This window comes from Salvelinus namaycush, chromosome 30 (genome assembly GCF_016432855.1).
Source record: "Salvelinus namaycush isolate Seneca chromosome 30, SaNama_1.0, whole genome shotgun sequence".
NCBI lineage: Eukaryota > Metazoa > Chordata > Actinopteri > Salmoniformes > Salmonidae > Salvelinus > Salvelinus namaycush.
The window spans coordinates 617,011-633,842 of NC_052336.1; the positions used below are offsets into that span (position 1 = coordinate 617,011).

General features: G+C 45.4%; 1 protein-coding gene across 1 annotated transcript; it reads right to left on the bottom strand.

The window, feature by feature from the left end:
• Positions 1–184: 184 nt before the first annotated feature.
• nqo1 (NAD(P)H dehydrogenase, quinone 1) lies at positions 185–16,605 on the bottom strand. The gene is made up of 6 exons (XM_038969634.1): positions 16,499–16,605; positions 11,448–11,615; positions 11,166–11,296; positions 9,617–9,730; positions 2,484–2,585; positions 185–1,811 (listed from the first exon to the last, which is right to left on the bottom strand). The coding sequence occupies exons 1-6, from the start codon at positions 16,500–16,502 to the stop codon at positions 1,485–1,487; spliced, it is 846 nt and encodes a 281-aa protein (XP_038825562.1). The 5' UTR covers positions 16,503–16,605; the 3' UTR covers positions 185–1,484.
• Positions 16,606–16,832: the final 227 nt, after the last annotated feature.

Consider the following 16,832-nt stretch of genomic DNA (forward strand, 5'->3'; position numbering starts at 1 on the left):
TCTGGGCCTTTAAAGTGGGCTTCAGTAACAGCACATGGACTTTCCTTTATTCAGGCAATCTCCATCAGGCAACAGAGAATCTGTAGCGGGACGTTTTGAAGCAGTTTAATCCACGCTCTGACTGGAATGTGAAGGTCACGTAAAGGTCATAACACAGCTCTATTATTTGTCACTAATTGTTTTATTATAAGTATGTACTATAGTAATGGTTGTATAACATATACAGATATTCAGATATCAGCAGTGCTTTAGTACATAGTGATACAGAATGAGGAGCACGACGCAATGCGGAGTTCCTGGATACAGCCTTTAGCCGTGCGTGGTATATTGGTCATTTACCACAAACCCCCCGAGGTGCCTTATTGCTATTATAAACTGGTTACCAACGTAATTAGAGGAGTCCAAATAAATGTTTTGTTATACCCGTGGTATACCACGGCTGTCAGCCAATCAGCATTCAGGGCTCGAAGCACCCAGTTTATAACTAGGAATTTAGCTTCCTCAACTTGCTCAATGGTCACACTCTTTATACACAACAACCAGCTGAGGTTTAGGTCTTAGAGAATGTTTTTAATATTAATCACCTGATACTAATGTGTAGAGTGTGGAATCATCTGCATACTTAGTCATTCTAGCTTTGTGTAAGACCAGTGGCAAATCATTTGTAAAAATAGAGGAGAGTAACGACCCAAGGCAACTGCCCTGAGGGACACCGCACTTTACATATTTGATGTTAGAGAAGCTTCCACTGAAGAACACTCTCTGGGTTCTATTGGATAAATAATTATCCAAGGGTTATCAGCCTTCAGCCTTCAGCTGGTTGTCAGGGGGGAGGGGTTATCAGCCTTCAGCTGGTTGTCAGGGGGGAGGGGTTATCAGCCTTCAGCTGGTTGTCAGGGGGGAGGAGTTATCAGCCTTCAGCTGGTTGGCAGGGGGGAGGAGTTATCAGCCTTCAGCCTTCAGCTGGTTGTCAGGGGGGAGGAGTTATCAGCCTTCAGCTGGTTGTCAGGGGGGAGGGGTTATCAGCCTTCAGCCGGTTGTCAGGGGGGAGGGGTTATCATCCTTCAGCCGGTTGTCAGGGGGGAGGGGTTATCAGCCTTCAGCCGGTTGTCAGGGGGGAGGGGTTATCAGCCTTCAGCTGGTTGTCAGGGGGGAGGGGTTATCAGCCTTCAGCAGGTTGTCAGGGGGGAGGGGTTATCAGCCTTTAGCTGGTTGTCAGGGGGGAGGGGTTATCAGCCTTCAGCTGGTTGTCAGGGGGGAGGGGTTATCAGCCTTCAGCTGGTTGTCAGGGGGGAGGGGTTATCAGCCTTCAGCTGGTTGTCAGGGGGGAGGGGTTATCAGCCTTCAGCAGGTTGTCAGGGGGGAGGGGTTATCAGCCTTCAGCTGGTTGTCAGGGAGGAGGGGTTATCAGCCTTCAGCTGGTTGTCAGGGAGGAGGGGTTATCAGCCTTCAGCTGGTTGTCAGGGAGGAGGGGTTATCAGCCTTCAGCTGGTTGTCAGGGGGGAGGGGTTATCAGTCTTCAGCTGGTTGTCAGGGGGGAGTGGTTTCCCCAGGTGGTGTCCGGTGGTGATGCCGTGGGGGCGGGTGCTCTGCTCCTCCCTGACCTCCGGCCGCAGCACGAAGCCCCCGGGGAAGGTCAGGTCAAACATCTCGCAGGGGGCAAAGGTCAGGGGTCGCTCGACCAGCAGGGTCTTCAGCCTGGCCCTCCAGCCATCCAGCACGGCTGTCCGTGTCGCGGGGGGGCTGTGTCCCGGACACCAGAACACCTGGGGGGCTAGCACCTGGAACCCACAGAAGTGAAGCACGCCGTTCTGGAAGGATGGAGCGACGTGGAGGAGAGAGGAGAGGAGTGAGGAGAGGAGAGGAGTGAGGAGAGGAGTGAGGAGAGGAGAGAGGAGAGAGGAGTGAGGAGAGGAGTGAGGAGAGGAGAGAGGAGAGAGGAGAGGAGACTGGGTCAAATACATAGAGTGGATACTTGATCTGCGCTTGGTTTAGTTTGCACAATATGCTACAATGGAACCAATGGAATAGACCCAACAAATGCAAACCCACAACGAAATGAAACACATTGGAAATACTTGGTATTTGGAGGTAACCTTGAAGCATCAAAATGTATGAGGAAACTCCTTTTGAGACACACAAGTCTCCCCAACACCACTTGATTACCTTCTAAATCCATGAGAAGCAAATACAGTGAAATAGAAGCAAATACAGTGAAATAACTCTTTCCCCCTGGCTGTCTTCCTGGGTTACCTGTAGGGGCCACAGTGTGACGTTAATGTCTGTCTTCCTGGGTTACCTGTAGGGGCCACAGTGTGACGTTAATGTCTGTCTTCCTGGGTTACCTGTAGGGGCCACAGTGTGACGTTAATGTCTGTCTTCCTGGGTTACCTGTAGGGGCCACAGTGTGACGTTAATGTCTGTCTTCCTGGGTTACCTGTAGGGGCCACAGTGTGACGTTAATGTCTGTCTTCCTGGGTTACCTGTAGGGGCCACAGTGTGACGTTAATGTCTCCGTTGAGGCCGTCGGGGCGGAACATAGTCTGCATAGATCCAGTGCTGAACGACAACATGGCTTTCTTGTCCTGTAAAATGACAAAGAGCCTGAAGTTTAACTCCAACAAAACACAGGCCCTATTCATTCCACCAAAACACAATTGACCCTGAACCTAGAAGCAATGTAGCCTGAACTGAACGAGAGCAGTGTGTCATTTCATAAGGTAGATATTATGTAGGGTGTCCAAACAAAATCATTTGACCAATGGGTAAAACACTATATTAATTGTGTAGGTACTGCTCAAACAGAAACCAGTGGTCCAAAACTCATGTCTCTATCATCATCCTTTCAAAATGTTTTTGTTTTTTTTACCCATGTAGGATGTTTTAACCCATGTAGGATGTTTTTTACCCATGTAGGATGGTTTTACCCATGTAGGATGTTTTTACCCATGTAGAATGTTTTTACCCATGTAGAATGTTTTCACCCATGTAGGATGTTTTCACCCATGTAGGATGGACAAAATCAGGGTGATTAAATCAATGGATGCCAGAGAAAAAACGTGGTGAAAAATCAGGAAAATAGCATTACGTCAGCTAGACTGGACGCTGTTAGAGAGTAGCATTACGTCAGCTAGACTGGACGATGTTAGAGAATAGCATTGCGTCAGCTAGACTGGACGATGTTAGAGAATAGCATTACATCAGCTAGACTGGACGCTGTTAGAGAATAGCATTACATCAGCTAGACGGGACGCTGTTAGAGAATAGCATTACGTCAGCTAGACGGGACGCTGTTAGAGAATAGCATTACGTCAGCTAGACTGGACGCTGTTAGAGAATAGCATTACGTCAGCTAGACTGGACGCTGTTAGAGAATAGCATTACGTCAGCTAGACGGGACGCTGTTAGAGAATAGCATTACGTCAGCTAGACTGGACGCTGTTAGAGAATAGCATTACGTCAGCTAGACGGGACGCTGTTAGAGAATAGCATTACGTCAGCTAGACTGGACGCTGTTAGAGAATAGCATTACGTCAGCTAGACTGGACGCTGTTAGAGAATAGCATTACGTCAACTAGACTGGACGATGTTAGAGAATAGCATTGCGTCAGCTAGACTGGACGATGTTAGAGAATAGCATTACGTCAACTAGACTGGACGATGTTAGAGAATAGCATTGCGTCAGCTAGACTGGACGATGTTAGAGAATAGCATTGCGTCAGCGAGACTGGACGATGTTAGAGAATAGCATTACGTCAGCTAGACTGGACGCTGTTAGAGAATAGCATTACGTCAGCTAGACTGGACGATGTTAGAGAATAGCATTACGTCAGCTAGACTGGATGCTGTTAGAGAATAGCATTACGTCAACTAGACTGGACGATGTTAGAGAATAGCATTACGTCAACTAGACGGGACGATGTTAGAGAATAGCATTACGTCAGCTAGACTGGACGCTGTTAGAGAATAGCATTACGTCAGCTAGACGGGACGCTGTTAGAGAATAGCATTACGTCAACTAGACGGGACGATGTTAGAGAATAGCATTACGTCAGCTAGACTGGACGCTGTTAGAGAATAGCATTACGTCAACTAGACGGGACGATGTTAGAGAATAGCATTACGTCAGCTAGACTGGACGCTGTTAGAGAATAGCATTACGTCAGCTAGACTGGACGATGTTAGAGAATAGCATTACGTCAACTAGACTGGACGATGTTAGAGAATAACATTACATCAGCTAGACTGGACGATGTTAGAGAATAGCATTACGTCAACTAGACTGGACGATGTTAGAGAATAGCATTACGTCAGCTAGACTGGACGCTGTTAGAGAATAGCATTACGTCAGCTAGACTGGACGCTGTTAGAGAATAGCATTACGTCAGCTAGACTGGACGATGTTAGAGAATAGCATTACATCAGCTAGACTGGACGATGTTAGAGAATAGCATTACGTCAGCTAGACTGGACGCTGTTAGAGAATAGCATTGCGTCAGCTAGACTGGACGATGTTAGAGAATAGCATTACGTCAGCTAGACTGGACGATGTTAGAGAATAGCATTACGTCAGCTAGACTGGACGCTGTTAGAGAGTAGCATTACGTCAGCTAGACTGGACGATGTTAGAGAATAGCATTGCGTCAGCTAGACTGGACGCTGTTAGAGAATAGCATTACATCAGCTAGACTGGACGCTGTTAGAGAATAGCATTACGTCAGCTAGACTGGACGATGTTAGAGAATAGCATTGCGTCAGCTAGACTGGACGCTGTTAGAGAATAGCATTACATCAGCTAGACTGGACGCTGTTAGAGAATAGCATTACGTCAGCTAGACGGGACGCTGTTAGAGAATAGCATTACGTCAGCTAGACTGGACGCTGTTAGAGAATAGCATTACGTCAGCTAGACTGGACGCTGTTAGAGAATAGCATTACGTCAGCTAGACGGGACGCTGTTAGAGAATAGCATTACGTCAGCTAGACTGGACGCTGTTAGAGAATAGCATTACGTCAGCTAGACGGGACGCTGTTAGAGAATAGCATTACGTCAGCTAGACTGGACGCTGTTAGAGAATAGCATTGCGTCAGCTAGACTGGACGCTGTTAGAGAATAGCATTACGTCAGCTAGACGGGACGCTGTTAGAGAATAGCATTACGTCAGCTAGACTGGACGCTGTTAGAGAATAGCATTACGTCAGCTAGACTGGACGCTGTTAGAGAATAGCATTACGTCAGCTAGACTGGACGCTGTTAGAGAATAGCATTGCGTCAGCTAGACTGGACGCTGTTAGAGAATAGCATTACGTCAGCTAGACTGGACGCTGTTAGAGAATAGCATTACGTCAGCTAGACTGGACGCTGTTAGAGAATAGCATTGCGTCAGCTAGACTGGACGATGTTAGAGAATAGCATTACGTCAACTAGACTGGACGATGTTAGAGAATAGCATTGCGTCAGCTAGACTGGACGATGTTAGAGAATAGCATTGCGTCAGCGAGACTGGACGATGTTAGAGAATAGCATTACGTCAGCTAGACTGGACGCTGTTAGAGAATAGCATTACGTCAGCTAGACTGGACGATGTTAGAGAATAGCATTACGTCAGCTAGACTGGATGCTGTTAGAGAATAGCATTACGTCAACTAGACGGGACGATGTTAGAGAATAGCATTACGTCAGCTAGACTGGACGCTGTTAGAGAATAGCATTACGTCAGCTAGACGGGACGCTGTTAGAGAATAGCATTACGTCAACTAGACGGGACGATGTTAGAGAATAGCATTACGTCAGCTAGACTGGACGCTGTTAGAGAATAGCATTACGTCAACTAGACGGGACGATGTTAGAGAATAGCATTACGTCAGCTAGACTGGACGCTGTTAGAGAATAGCATTACGTCAGCTAGACTGGACGATGTTAGAGAATAGCATTACGTCAACTAGACTGGACGATGTTAGAGAATAGCATTACATCAGCTAGACTGGACGATGTTAGAGAATAGCATTACGTCAACTAGACTGGACGATGTTAGAGAATAGCATTACGTCAGCTAGACTGGACGCTGTTAGAGAATAGCATTACGTCAGCTAGACTGGACGCTGTTAGAGAATAGCATTACGTCAGCTAGACTGGACGATGTTAGAGAATAGCATTACATCAGCTAGACTGGACGATGTTAGAGAATAGCATTACGTCAGCTAGACTGGACGCTGTTAGAGAATAGCATTGCATCAGCTAGATTGGACGATGTTAGAGAATAGCATTACGTCAGCTAGACTGGACGATGTTAGAGAATAGCATTACGTCAGCTAGACTGGACGCTGTTAGAGAATAGCATTACATCAGCTAGACTGGACGATGTTAGAGAATAGCATTGCGTCAGCGAGACTGGACGATGTTAGAGAATAGCATTGCGTCAGCTAGACTGGACGATGTTAGAGAATAGCATTGCGTCAGCTAGACTGGACGATGTTAGAGAATAGCATTGCGTCAGCGAGACTGGACGATGTTAGAGAATAGCATTGCGTCAGCTAGACTGGACGATGTTAGAGAATAGCATTACGTCAGCTAGACGGGACGATGTTAGAGAATAGCATTACGTCAACTAGACTGGACGCTGTTAGAGAATAGCATTGCGTCAGCTAGACTGGACGCTGTTAGAGAATAGCATTACGTCAGCTAGACTGGACGATGTTAGAGAATAGCATTGCGTCAGCTAGACTGGATGATGTTAGAGAATAGCATTACGTCAACTAGACTGGACGATGTTAGAGAATAGCATTACGTCAACTAGACGGGACGATGTTAGAGAATAGCATTGCGTCAGCGAGACTGGACGATGTTAGAGAATAGCATTGCGTCAGCTAGACTGGACGCTGTTAGAGAATTAAGGCTAACAGAGACTCAGCGTTGGACTCGTCATCTTTCTTCTCCAATCCGGAGGACATAAAACAACATAGAGGTTCAAGAGGTATCCATTTTGACACATGACATTTAGTATTTTTATATTTTAGTATACCCTTTTCATGTTAATGCAAAATTCCTGTTATTTTTTGACGATTTGTCACGAAATCAATATTATCTCTGTGAAATGTCAACGGAGCCACAAGCTTTTCCATTTTCAAAGACTTTTACATTTAATTTTTAGTTTGTGTCCATTTGGCTCCTTGTGATCCACGGAAACAACTTTGCCGCAACATGTAAAATACTCAAACGTCACTGCAAGAAACCAGCCACCGCTCTGTCAACAGAGCCCGGTGCTTATTATGGGATGTATTAGGTTACGAAATCAGACTTTAAAAAAAATATAAATGTTAATCAATGCTTGACTCGGGATGAAAGAAGTGCAGCAGCTGTCTTTTTCCATTAGACTATATTCACCGAAATTTACAAATGACGTTATGATCAAGAGACCTCTGATTATTCACTGTGAAGGGTTTATTCACATTTTCCATGACTTCTCCATGACTTAACCACATTTCATGGCTATTATTTAGACTACATGAAAAAAGTAAGCATTATTGACACTGGAAGGCTTCTGTGTCTGATCCCACAAGGCCTACCATCTCCTGTCGCTGTGCCCTTTTATCAAGGCACTTAACCCCCCACAAAGTAGAACCTGCACTAGTCACATGTTGTCATCTAGAGAGCTCCTGGGTGTCCATCATGCAGGCTTCTGATCCAGCCCTGAAACACCCAAGTCTACGTATGAAGGTCCTGTTGAGCAGCTGTTGCTAAGGCTACAATGTGGTTAGAACAGGGCTGGAACAAAAGCCTGCACACACAGTAGCTATCCTGGAGGATGGTTGCCACCCTTTATGTTAAATATTGCAACATTACAAGGAAATACTTTTGTCTTTATAAAATTATTTCCCTCATTGAATGAATCAGGGATCAAATGGATAAGGTCGGCTACTTCAAAGCAAGGTGTCTAGACATGTTTATATACTAGGCTCTACTATTCATATTTCCGGGGAGATCTATGCACAGCAAGTTATTTCTCAATTAGGCTATTCTTAGAAGAGTTTTAATGTTGTCTCAATTTACATGGCTACTGTTTACCAGCTTTCCAACGGTGCAGATGTATTTAGGCTGTCTACAGTGCCGGGGGAAAGGCTACAACAACATTTATGCTTCGTTAGCTCTAGTTAACTAGTGAGATAACTGATACAATTTATACTTTGAACTGGCTATCTAGGTAGTTTGTTGTCTGTCATTATTTTATACCTGCTGCTGAAATGTCACGCACGCACGCAGCACACACAGACACGCACCGAAGGGTCATTCCTATAATAGCTGATATGTTTTGATAATATTTAAAAGTGTTATAAAAAATTATGAAACTAATTTACATGACTTTACAAATCCTAATTTGCCAACATGGAATGCATCGTGCTCATTCATGCTGGCGCACTTTCAGTCTATGCAATCTAGAACATCCTACTGTCACGCAGTTACGCAAACTAGCGGCAAATAAACGTGAACAAAACGGAATCAGGAAATGAACGCCAACTGTCCATTGCTATTCAATGCAGGTCCCGACTTCATTCCGCTTTGATTAACCATTCAGAACATGAAGAATCATATTTGTCTTAGTAAAATGTATTTTATAGCATATGGAAGATACATTTCATCACCAACGCGCGTTTTTTACCCACTTTGGGCAGAGTGGTGGACCCCCTACATTACGGCTATTTTACACTGGTAGGATAATAGGGGGTAACTAGCTGTAATTCACATAGAGACCACAAGATGTCACCATATTATTTTCGCAACACTTTACCTGGCTGTCACTGTTCTTGCTGAACAAAAAAATGTCCTCTATTTCATCACAATTTTGAGATAATTCAAAAAAACGATTGTGGTAAATTGATCAAATTTTTTGAAATGTTGAAAAAGTTGTAGATATATTCCAATGAAGTTAGATCTCTATTTGTTTATATATATATATATATATATATATATGTAGGAAAGCCTTAAATAATCCACTTTTAGAGAGAATTTTTTAAATACATTTTTGGTAAAGTAGTAAAGTAATAACATGTTGGTTGAGTGTGTTGGGGGATAGTTACCCCTTTATGGTTATGAATGTGTTTCTACCAGTGAATTAGACATTTAGACAATGACTAGCCCAGTTAGCGCTAGTTTATGCTAACTTGTTAGCTAGCAACTTCACTAGCAGTTAATGCTAGCCAGCTAGCTAGTTAGCATAAACTGCTAGGAATTCTAGCTAGCAAACTTACTACCAGATTGTCTGAGGTAAAATACATAAACAAAGATAACGTAACTTAATTTAAGTTGTAAATGTTTCCACTAGTGACTGATAGCTTTACAGTTAATGCACCTTTATAGACATATAGCTATTTTACACAGGATTTTATGTCATATAGCCAGCTATCTACGTTTCTAACAGAGAGCTTTTCAATTGGCATCTCTACCCTTGTTTTCAGTCACAAGTGGGGACTGGATTAGGTGGGAGCATTGCATTTACATCAAATCCTCCTGATTCGGCCCATACCAGGCATGAACTCTTCCTGCTCATTGTCAATGGGTATGACACTAACACAGGCTACTGGAACTAAAGACATGAACAGAAGGGTCAAAAGGTCAAACCTTGAATATTCCATTGCTGTACATCTTCTGCAGCGAGAAGGCAAAGCCTTGACTCAGGACTCTGTCTATCCAGCCCTTCATGATGGCTGGAACGCTGAACCAGTACATAGGGAACTGATGGGGAGAGAGAGATGGTTGACACTTCAGCTACACCAAGCCAATGATTTTTAAACTATGATGGGGAGTGTAGGCTTAAATACAAAGGTGGAGAATTTAAACGCAGCAAGGCACAGTCGAAGAAGAAAGACAGAAAGAGAGGTGGTGGGAGAGGAGTGAGACAGAAAGAGAGGTGGGGGGAAGGAGAGTGAGACAGAAAGAGAGGTGGGGGGAAGGGGAGTGAGACAGAAAGAGAGGTGGGGGGAAGGGGAGTGAGACAGAAAGAGAGGTGGGGGGAAGGAGAGTGAGACAGAAAGAGAGGTGGTGGGAGAGGAGTGAGACAGAAAGAGAGGTGGGGGGAAGGGGAGTGAGACAGAAAGAGAGGTGGGGGGAAGGGGAGTGAGACAGAAAGAGAGGTGGGGGGAAGGGGAGTGAGACAGAAAGAGAGGTGGGGGGAAGGGGAGTGAGACAGAAAGAGAGGTGGGGGGAAGGGGAGTGAGACAGAAAGAGAGGTGGGGGGAAGGGGAGTGAGACAGAAAGAGAGGTGGGGGGAAGGGGAGTGAGACAGAAAGAGAGGTGGGGGGAAGGGGAGTGAGACAGAAAGAGAGGTGGGGGGAAGGGGAGTGAGACAGAAAGAGAAAGAGAGAGAGGGGGGAGAGAGAGGGGGGAAGAGAGAGAAAGAGAGGGGGGAGGGGAGTAAGACAAAAAGAGAGGTGGGGGGAAGGGGAGAGAGACAGAAAGAGAGGTGAGGGGAAGGAGAGAGAGACAGAAAGAGAAAGAGAGTGGGGGGAGAGAGAGAGGTGAGGGGAAGGGGAGAGAAAGAGAAAGAGGGGGGAAGAGAGAGAAAGGGGGGGAGTGAGACAGAAAGAGAGGTGGGGGGAAGGGGAGTGAGACAGAAAGAGAGGTGGGGGGAAGGGGAATGAGACAGGAAGAGAGGTGGGGGGAAGGGGAGTGAGACAAAAAGAGAGGTGGGGGGAAGGGGAGTGAGACAGAAAGAGAAAGAGAGTGGGGGGAGAGAGAGAGGTGAGGGGACGGGGAGAGAAAGAGAAAGAGGGGGGAAGAGAGAGAAAGGGGGGGAGTGAGACAGAAAGAGAGGTGGGGGGAAGGGGAGTGAGACAAGAGAGGTGGGGGGAAGGGGAGTGAGACAAAAAGAGAGGTGGGGGGAAGGGGAGTGAGACAGAAAGAGAAAGAGAGTGGGGGGAGAGAGAGAGGTGAGGGGACGGGGAGAGAAAGAGAAAGAGGGGGGAAGAGAGAGAAAGGGGGGGAGTGAGACAGAAAGAGAGGTGGGGGGAAGGGGAGTGAGACAGAAAGAGAGGTGAGGGGAAGGGGAGAGAGAGAGAAAGAGAGAGAGAGGGGAAGGGGAGTGAGACAGAAAGAGAGGTGGGGGGAAGGGGAGAGAGACAGAAAGAGAAAGAGAGGAGGAGAGAGAGGGGAAGAGTGTGTGACCTCTGACCTGGAAGATGACGAGCTCCGCCGCCTCCACTTTCCGCTGCTCAGCTATGATGTCATCACTGAGTCGACCCTCCTTCCAGGCTTGCATGGTCTCCTCTCCGTACTTGAAGTGCTCCGGGTTCTTCACCTCACCTGACAAAGAGACAGAACAGCAGCAACGTCAAGCGTGTGTGTAGTTTGTTGGCACGTATGTTGGCATGTGTGTGTGTGCGTGTTGGTATGTGTGTGTCTGTGTTGGCGTGTGTGTGTGTGTGTGTGTGTTGGCATGTGTGTGTGTGTGTACCTGTGATATCCTCCATTGTGGCGGAGGCTCTGAAGTTCATGGCGTAGAGGTCAGACACAACAACCTCGTAGCCCTGCTGTCTGAGGGCTTCCACGGCAACATCCTTCGCTGCCGAGTTAAAGGACCCCCCACTCTGATGGGCGTACACAATCAGCACAGTCTTCTGAGCTGGTACACACACACACACACAAGAACACACACACACACACACACACACACACACACACACACACACACACACACACACACACACACACACACACACACACACACACACACACACACACACACACACACACACACACACACAGGGACGCATGTATGATAAGCTGGTGGATGGATCAGTCATAATTGTTTCCCTAAAACAAAACTACACATCAAGTTACATTTCATTATGAATGTGTTATTATCTGGTTTTTACTCACTCTTAGAAAAAAAGCATTCCAAAAGGGTTCTGTGGCTGTCGCCATAGGAGAACCCTTTTTTGGTTACAGGTAGAACCCTTTTGGAACCCAAAAGAGTTCCACCTGGAACCAAAAAGGGTTCTACCCGGAACCAAAAAGAGTTCTACCCGGAACCAAAAAGAGTTCTACCTGGAACCCAAAAGGGTTCTACCTGGGACCCAAAAGAGTTCTACCTGGGACCAAAAAGAGTTCTACCTGGAACCCAAAAGAGGTTATTCAAAAGGGTTCTTCTATGAGAACAGCTGAAAAACCCTTTTTGGTTCTAGAGAGCACCTTTTTCCCAAGAATGTATGTCATTACTGGGTTATGACTGTGTCTGTGTTCCACATGGCACCCTATTCCCTTTATAGTGCACTACTTTTGACCAGTGTCCAATAGGGTGGTGTACTATATAGGGCAGTGTTTCCCAGCTCCAGTCCTCCCAACAGTACACATTGTTGTTGTAGCCCCGGACAAACTTCCCTGATTCAACATGTCAACGAATCATCAAACCCTCAGTGAGTTGAATCAAGGTGATTTGGGCCTCAGCCTGTATTAGTGGGCTATTACCCAGGATAACAGGAAACGTCATGAACACGTTCTAGGTTTGTTTGCGGCAATGACAATTTCCCCTTTCGTCTCAATGAGCAGTAGACGGCTTGTACATTCCTAATGTTCTGTACCTGTGTACAGCAGTCAGTCATCACATACTTTCAGAGAGAATCGTGAAGGGAAAACATGTCTGGTAAGTCTGCCATTTGGGAGGGGGGGTGTACAAAAACAATATCCTATTTCACACAGCTGTCATGACTTCCTCCGAAGTCGATCCCTCTCCTTGTTCGGGCGGCGTTCGGCGGTCGTCGACCTTCTAGCCATCGCTGATCCTCTTTTCATTTTCCATTGGTTTTGTCTTGTCTTGTATCACACCTGTTTCCAAATCCCATTCATTACATGTTGTGTATTTATTAACCCTCTGTTACCGCTCATTGTCCTTGTCGGTGATTGTTTGTTTGTAAGCTTTGTGTAAGATTATGTTCTGGTGTGCGACGGTTTTTGTACCTATTTGTATTATTTTTTATATTTTCGGGCGTTTTGAGCACTTATTAAACTGCTTCGTTTTATAGCAAGGCGGATCTCCTGCGCCTGACATGCCTGCCACCAGCACGCACCCATACAACAACACTGCCTGTAGGCCAGGAGGCTCCACAACATCCTCCTGCTACAGAGCCTTGGAGCCCCTGGCCATCTGTAAATAAAAACAACGAGAAAATAGGAGGATGTTTGAAATTATTTATACTTTTACTTTTGATACTTAAGTTTTTTTTTTTTTTTTTAGCAATTACATTTACTTTTGATACTTAAAGTATTATTATTTATTTTTTTAGCAATTATTTTTTACTTTTGATACTTAAGTATATTTAAAACCAAATACTTTTCAGACTTTTTTAAGTAGTATTTTACTGGGTGACATTTCACTTTTACTTTGGCACAACTCTGCCAGGACCTAGGATCAAGAGAGACACTCAAGTGTTTTAGTACTATATCTCTTGACACAATGATGAAAATAATCATGGCCTCTAAACCGTCAAGCTGCATACTGGACCCTATTCCAACTAAACTACTTAAAGAGTTGCTTTCTGTGCTCGGCCCTCGAACATAATAAACGGCTCTCTATCCACCGGATGTGTACCAAACTCACTAAAAGTGGCAGTAATAAAGTCTCTCTTGAAAACGCCAAATCTTGACCCAGAAAATATAAAAAACTATCAGCCTATATCGAATCTTCCATTCCTCTCAAAAATGTTAGAAAAAGCTGTTGCGCAGCAACTCACTGCCTTCCTCAACACAAACAATGTATACGAAATGCTTCAGTCTGGTTTTAGACCCCATCATAGCACTGAGACTGCACTTGTGAAGGTGGTAAATTACCTTTTAATGGCGTCAGACCGAGGCTCTGCATCTGTCCTCGTGCTCCTAGACCTTAGTGCTGCCTTTGATACCATCGATCACCACATTCTTTTGGAGAGATTGGAAACCCAAATTGGTCTACACGGACAAGTTCTGGCCTGGTTTAGATCTTATCTGTCGGAAAGATATCAGTTTGTCTCTGTGAATGGCTTGTCCTCTGACAAATAAACTGTACATTTCAGTGTTCCTCAAGGTTCCGTTTTAGGACCACTATTGTTTTCACTATATATTTTACCTCTTGGGGATGTCATTCGAAAACATAATGTTAACTTTCACTGCTATGCGGATGACACACAGCTGTACATTTCAATGAAACATGGTGAAGCCCCAAAATTGCCCTCGCTGGAAGCCTGTGTTTCAGACATAAGGAAGTGGATGGCTGAAAACGTTCTACTTTTAAACTCGGCCAAAACAGAGATGCTTGTTCTAGCTCCCAAGAAACAAAGAGATCTTCTGTTAAATCTGACAATTAATCTTGATGGTTGTAAAGTTGTCTCAAATAAAACTGTGAAGGACCTCGGCGTTACTCTGGACCCTGATCTCTCTTTTGACGAACATATCAAGACTGTTTCAAGGACAACTTTTTTCCATCTGCATAACATTGCAAAGATCAGAAACTTTCTGTCCAAAAATGATGCAGAAAAATGTATCCATGCTTTTGTTACTTCTAGGTTAGACTACTGCAATGCTCTACTTTCCGGCTACCCGGATAAAGCACAAAATAAACTTCAGTTAGTGCTAAATACGGCTGCTAGAATCCTGACTAGAACCCCAAAATTTGATCATATTACTCCAGTGCTAGCCTCCCTACACTGGCTTCCTGTTAAGGCAAGGGCTGATTTCAAGGTTTTACTGCTAACCTACAAAGCATTACATGGGCTTGCTCCTACCTATCTTTCCGATTTGGTCCTGCCGTACATACCTACACGTACGCTACGGTCACAAGACGCAGGCCTCCTAATTGTCCCTAGAATTTCTAAGCAAACAGCTGGAGGCAGGGCTTTCTCCTATAGATCTTAATTTTTATGGAATGGTCTGCCTACCCATGTGAGAGACGTAGACTCGGTCTCAACTTTTAAGTCTTTACTGAAGACTCATCTCTTCAGTGGGTCATATGATTGAGTGTAGTCTGGCCCAGGAGTGTGAAGGTGAACGGAAAGGCTCTGGAGCAACGAACCGCCCTTGCTGTCTCTGCCTGGCCGGTTCCCCTCTCTCCACTGGGATTCTCTGCCTCTGGTGCTCTTTCATGCCGTCCCTAGAAGGGGTGCGTCACTTGAGGGGGTAGAGTCACTGACGTGATCTTCCTGTCTGGGTTGGCGCCCCCCCTTGGGTTGTGCCGTGGCGGAGATCTTTGTGGGCTATACTCGGCCTTGTCTCAGGATGGTAAATTGGTGGTTGAAGATATCCCTCTAGTGGTGTGGGGGCTGTGCTTTGGCAAAGTGGGTGGGGTTATATCCTTCCTGTTTGGCCCTGTCCGGGGGTATCATCGGATGGGGCCACAGTGTCTCCTGACCCCTCCTGTCTCAGCCTCCAGTATTTATGCTGCAGTAGTTTATGTGTCGGGGGGCTAGGGTCAGTTTGTTATATCTGGAGTACTTCTCCGGTCTTATCCGGTGTCCTGTGTGAATTTAAGTATGCTCTCTCTAATTCTCTCTTTCTCTCTTTCTTTCTCTCTCTCGGAGGACCTGAGCCCTAGGACCATGCCTTAGGACTACCTGGCACGATGACTCCTTGCTGTCCCCAGTCCACCTGGCCGTGCTGCTGCTCCAGTTTCAACTGTTCTGCCTGTGGCTATGGAACCCTGACCTGTTCACCGGACGTGCTACCTGTCCCAGACCTGCTGTTTTCAACTCTCTAGAGACAGCAGGAGCGGTAGAGATACTCTTAATGATCGGCTATGAAAAGCCAACTGACATTTACTCCTGAGGTGCTGACTTGCTGCACCCTCGACAACTACTGTGATTATTATTATTTGACCATGCTGGTCATTTATGAACATTTGAACATCTTGGCCATGTTCTGTTATAATCTCCACCCGGCACAGCCAGAAGAGGACTGGCCACCCCTTATAGCCTGGTTCCTCTCTAGGTTTCTTCCTAGGTTTTGGCCTTTCTAGGGAGTTTTTCCTAGCCACCGTGCTTCTACACCTGCATTGCTTGCTGTTAGGGGTTTTAGGCTGGGTTTCTGTACAGCACTTTGAGATATCAGCTGATGTAAGAAGGGCTTTATAAATACATTTGATATGATTTGATACCTGACTCATTTTCTATTAAGGTATATTTGACTGTTTCCACAACTGACAATACATCATACATCCATTGTGTTTGTTAAACTACAACAGAACAATTATACAAAGCTGTCCAAGTTCAATAATGCTGATCACAATAATCTGCTTTAATGAATAAAAAAGAGTGGTTTTGTCATTATAGCGTTTGCATAAATCTTACTCAGTGTAGCAACACAAAGTACTAAGGCATCAGCACAAAATCACACCACTTGTTGGCTAATCGCTCAAACACTTGACAAATGCATGACAACTTTAAATTCAGCTGAACAAGCCAGCAGGATAATGAAATATAAACCAAAGTACCTGAAAGCAGAGATATTATAAACGCACTAATATTTCATATTGAGACTTACCCATGACGCGTGTTTATGATCGGTCCTTCCCCGGATCTGGGCGCTCGCTCTTCTGCACCTCGAGGGGAAAATCTGCGCCTTTGTCCCGTGCCGCAGCGCGCAGCTCTTATCACTATGGAACCGCCCGCGGATATTCGCGTGAGAAACATTCTTTGATTGAAACTGGGATTGAGCGGTTATGTAACACCAGAGTCTCGAGTTACACGTACACAAAGAAGAAAATAAGAAAGAAAAAACGCCCTGTAGCCTCGTCAGCCATGGGACCGACCAGTCTATCCAGGCGTGTTTTAAAGTCGGGAAATGTTACAGTCAGTTGACCGGTTAAGGAGAGAAT

Excerpts from the sequence above, each read along its gene's own strand:
- nqo1 (XM_038969634.1), bottom strand. Across the intron at positions 9,731-11,165 it reads CGGAGCTCGTCATCTTCCAG|TTCCCTATGTACTGGTTCAG; the intron begins GTCAGAGGTCAC and ends TCTCCCCATCAG. Across the intron at positions 1,812-2,483 it reads TCACACTGTGGCCCCTACAG|AACGGCGTGCTTCACTTCTG; the intron begins GTAACCCAGGAA and ends CCATCCTTCCAG.